The following is a 5000-nucleotide window of genomic DNA, read 5'->3' on the forward strand; positions in this document are numbered from 1 at the left end:
CTAGGGCACACTATCCGCTGGATGAAGTAGCCCATGGCGAAGAGTAGTAACAAGATGAGGATGCCCGACAACTTCCGCGTGAACCAGCCCACGTTGTCGAAGAAGATGTGGATCGGGAGCTTGCAACACCGAACAGTTGAGCCGACGCCGCCGCCTCCTCCTCCTCCACCACCACCTCCGTCGCCGCTGCTGCTTCCGTTCCCAGCGACGATGGGCGGGCAGCACTGTTGGCCGTCGGTGCACTGGACCTCCCCGCAGCTCCGCAGGGCTTGACACACGGAGAGGAGACAAGCCGAGAAAAGGTTGCCGGTGCTGCCGCCGCCGCCGCCGCTCAGACGGGGCATCGTTGCCGGGGTGTGATGTTCTTTTGTGGACCCCCGCCCTGGTAAGCGTGCGGCGGTGAAGTCAGGTGCTCCCCTCTGCGCTGTGTTGTGAGCAAACTCTCACTGCAGCGAGGCGCGGGACAGCAGGTGCACACACCCTCCCTCTTCCTCCTTACTGTCCTCCCCCTCTCCGGAAGACCTCTGTGATTGGAGTGGATCATTGATGAGCATCATGAATTTCTGATGCTGTGATCCCACGTCCATTTCCAAAAGCAAATAGCCTGCACATCCGCGCCATTGAACTTGGCAATGGTGGGAAGTAAAACAATACATTGTTACTTACTGTATTAAGTACATGTTTTTAGTTAAAAAAAAAAATAAATGCAAAAATATACCTCTTTTATCCTTGTACGGTCAGGTGTTCGTATTTTAGTTACTCAGCCAGCGTTGATGGGTCTGGTGGCGCTATAGCTTTGTGTTTTCAAACCAACACAATCAAATCATTTTCTGTTAAAATACTCAACAGATGTTGACTACATCCTAATTGCAAGCCATTTGAACAGCAAACACTGTTAATATTTGCCCTTTACCTCTGTTGGATCACAATTACAAATTATTAATGTACTACTCCTTTTTCAAAAATAAAATGTAATAAAAAAAAGAAAATCCCATAACAGTGTGTTATCACCATAAGAAGGTTTCTATTATGCCTTGGGTATTTATTTTACTTTTTAAATAAAAACTGAACGGGTTCCACAGACCCACGAAAAACCATACAAGAGTTAAAAATCATAAACGCCTGGATGCTGCTCTCGCTGCCTCAGCGGATGGTTGAATGTGAAGAAATAATTACAGTTTTTAACAGCAATGAATTAGTTTGTCCATTAAAGGTCGAGTTTGCAGTAAGTAAAAAAACAAAAAACCTAACGCTCAGGTAACGACCAATCACGGCTCACCTGTTTTCTGAGTTTGGTCATGTGACATTTGCAAACTGAGCCGTGATTGGTCGCTACCTAAGCCCTGAGCAACTGTGATGTTATTTTCAGTGGACGGCAAGTGGCAAAACCTTTGTCTTCTTTACAGGAGCTCAGCCAAATCACTACTTTTACTACAGAGTATCTGCTTCTACTTAAATAAAGAATGTGAGGACTGTACTTTTGTCACTTTTGGAACTTGGCCTTAAATACAAGCAAAAAAATGCAGAACAAAAATCTGCCTTTACACAGATAATAATACTGATTTCAGGGTCAAAATATTGCAAATAACTCGTGTGTTACACTGTGGTTCTACACCACACACTCAAGTCAAGTGGTGCAGATTAGGTCCTCTGTGTCATTTTATGTGAATGCCGTGGAAGTTTGTCACAACTTTAATGTAAGGTATTTTAAAAATGATAACCACATGCAGGTATATGTAGTATGGCAGAGTGATGGTTCCTACATGGAACATGTTAGGTAAGGGACAAGAAGTATCACATGCCACACGCTTGTCTGTAAACAAACACAGTAAACATGTTAGCACATATCTATTTTCCTGTAGACCTATGCTTCAGTGTTTTTTTTTTTCGTCCACTTGCTTTTGTTTCTGGATTTGATATGTACACTTATGTCCTCTCTGATCATAATGTGTAGTTACAGAGAACATGCAAACTTAATACAGGAGGGCCTGAGTTGAGATTTGAACCCAATCATGCTCACAACTAAGCCTCCGTGCAGCCCTGCATTTATATCTGTCTCCTCTTCTATCCCATTGCATGCACTGCATTCAGACTGTGGTGAACAAAGTAGTCGGATCTCACATTCATACTTAGTGTTAAGCACAGTACTTGAGTATACGGTCTCTTATTTGGCCACTGGAGGAAGTCTCCAAAGAGCCCACTCTCAGGCTACTTTATACTCTTACTGAATGCCTGGTGGCCACAGCAGAGTCAACGTCCGTGATACAAGGCGCCAACGGATCTGCCCCTCTCATAAAAAATGAATAGTCCTAGCCTTGTGGGCTGTAATGCCCTCCCATTAGCTGAGTGTCTGGACTAGCATTGTTGTGCAGCATCACCCTTGAGGACTATGCGTTTGTATAGCATTCAGGAACACGACCATCAAAGTAAACATCCAGTTTAAACGCTCACTCAATGTGTTAATTTACACTACAAAAGCCTAACTGACACAGTCACTTTAAAATAACAGGATGGATTATGCCTGTATATGATGTATTACAATTTTTATTACATTCCTTTCAACATTTTCAAAACATGCCTCAAAATTTGAATAAAAACTGTCATTAAAGTGTAAGTCAACTCAAACATATTTTTTTTCAAGAAGATGTTCCCTGCAGGCCCACTAGTTGAAACACGGCATTCTAATTAATATTGCTTTTGTGGAATAAGAGTTAATCCACCCGTTTTTTAGCCATCTCAGGGGACGGCCATTTTGTCACTTCTGTCAACTGAAAATGACATCACAACTGCTCACAACAACCAATCACGGCTCAGATTCAGAAAATAGGTGAGCCGTGATTGGTCATTACCTGAGCCCTGAGAAGTTGTGATGTCATTTTCAGTCTACAGGGCCGCCCCCAGAGATGGCTAAAAATGGGTGGATTAACTCTTATGCCACAAATGCAATATTAATCAGAATGACATGTATCAACTAGTGGGCTTGCATAGATCATAATCTTTAAGCGAGACTTTGGCAAATCTCGAGATTTCAGCATGCCATTGTAGACTGGATGAACTCTACCTGCGTTATGTTATTTTGACTGATTTTTTTTCACCTCAAAAGCAATACAATGATGGCAAGGAGGGGAAATATGATGAGGAGCTTGAACTTGAAAAATAATCATGGAATGGCAAGCAGAGCCGGCTGGCCCTTTAGGCAGTTTAAGCAAATAGGGGGCATTTCAATACAATCATGATAACTAGTGATAATTTGTAACTCTTAATATAGGAAAGCTAGCGAGTACTGCCCAATTAATATTATTAAATTGATAATACCAAATGTGCCCCAGATAACCTGATATGGAGTACCAGTCGTTCATGATGCCATTACATATTGCAATGATACTGTTTTATTCTAATCAAACATTGTTCAAAAGCACACACCTTTCATGAAAATGGCATGTTTGACTGTAACATATTACATACAAAAATAAATCCACTTGTTATTCATTACTGTATTTAGATTTCAATACATCCAACTGCATTTTCTTTGGAAGTGTTTGATTTAATTTGTCCATTTTGCAGAGCATAATTTGCAGTCGCCTATTTCCACACGACTGACATTGCTTCCACCTGGAAAGTATGTGGTATCGGTGTCTAGTATCGGGACAATTTTATGAGGGCCGAGTGCTGGTATGTGTACTGATGCCGATACTGGTTCATTCCTAGTTAGTTGGTCAATATTTAAGGTGAGTTGTTAGCACATCTGCCTGACGGTTACACGATTTGGGTTTTGAATCCGAGGTTCCGGACTTCCTGCGTGAAGTTTGGATGAATGGACAAAACGTCTTCAAAATGAATACAAGAGGAATAATTGAACGTACAGCAAAAAGCAAGCTCCACATATGCAGGTTCTCAAAATTGTTAGTGATAATTTGGAAGTATACACAGGGTTGCCCAGGAATTTGGAATCGTTTAGCTTTAGACATGTTCTTCCAACATCATGAGCAGCAATGTATTTGTAAATGAGGTTTGAAAGGGTAAGATACGACCTCAACAGTATATCAAATCCCATTTCTGCAGCTCTACAGCTTAAAGTTTAGCAGAAGGTCGGCATGATGCGCCCCAATTTATGCAGGATCGTATTTCTTGTCTGTAGTCTGCCTCAATTACGGTAACACGAGCAGGGCTTCTGTCTACCCAATTAAACAAATACACAATCGATAGCCACTGGCTCTGAGCGGCGACTTCACAAATCCTTTTTTTTCTTCTTTTCCCCAGTCCATATACTGTAGCTGCGTGGGTTTTTCCCGGCATGTCTGCCATTGTGCCTCTCAGCTTGGCTCTTATTGACATTTGCTGCTATTTTTAATCACAGCTCTCAGCGGCGTAAGTGTTTCAAAATGTGAAGAAAATGCTTTCTTTCTGGAGGGAACGACAGATCATTGGGCAGAGCCTTCCAAGCAGCCGCCAGTCATTTCCATACGGTGGCCATCTTTACCATCTTTGTTTTTAATCGCATCGAAGCTATAAACCATTTCCTCCAGCTGTCACTATGTCTCCTCCATGAAGCCCCGCTAACTAACCGCTTCCTGCTTCTTCCCCCCATAAATACATCCAACAAGTTAGTTCCAGTGCAAATACTATATGACTCTTTCTCCATGTTGGAGCAACTGTGTTATCAACAAGCATCTGCAGAAAATGACTTGAGTTGGTGTCATAAACTTTATGAGGAGTTTTCTGGAGTATGATTTGAGTTGCATGCGGGTTAGTTGAGTGGTTCATTTGTCTACCCCACAATCATGTTCGATCTGGTTCTTGGTTTGAATGCTGTGTGGAGCTGCGTACTCTATGTTAAGTTCATTGAAGTATGTGAATTGTTTATCAGCGTGAATATGAATTTGAGTGTGAATAGTTGTTTGCATCACAAACATAGCCCTCCTTTCTCCATACCTTTGCATCACTTTGGTCGAGGTTAATCTTGGTCTAATCAGTCTTTGTTCCAAAACTTTAGGAGCTCA

General features: G+C 42.0%; 1 protein-coding gene across 1 annotated transcript in view; it reads right to left on the reverse strand.

The window, feature by feature from the left end:
• The window catches only part of c15h3orf80 (chromosome 15 C3orf80 homolog), a 5886-nt gene that overhangs the window by 452 nt on the left and 434 nt on the right, over positions 1-5000 (reverse strand). The window contains exons 2-4 of the mRNA XM_086036088.1: positions 4933-5000; positions 719-794; positions 1-625 (exon numbers count right to left, since the gene is read on the reverse strand). The exon at positions 1-625 is cut by the window's left edge and continues 452 nt beyond it; the exon at positions 4933-5000 is cut by the window's right edge and continues 48 nt beyond it. Of these exons, the coding sequence (XP_085892214.1) occupies positions 1-344 (344 nt within the window). The 5' untranslated portion in view covers positions 345-625; positions 719-794; positions 4933-5000. The remainder of the gene's footprint in view (positions 626-718; positions 795-4932) is intronic.

This window comes from Filicampus tigris, chromosome 7 (assembly GCF_054856515.1).
Source record: "Filicampus tigris isolate MCC_2025a chromosome 7, RoL_Ftig_1.0, whole genome shotgun sequence".
Classification (NCBI taxonomy): domain Eukaryota; kingdom Metazoa; phylum Chordata; class Actinopteri; order Syngnathiformes; family Syngnathidae; genus Filicampus; species Filicampus tigris.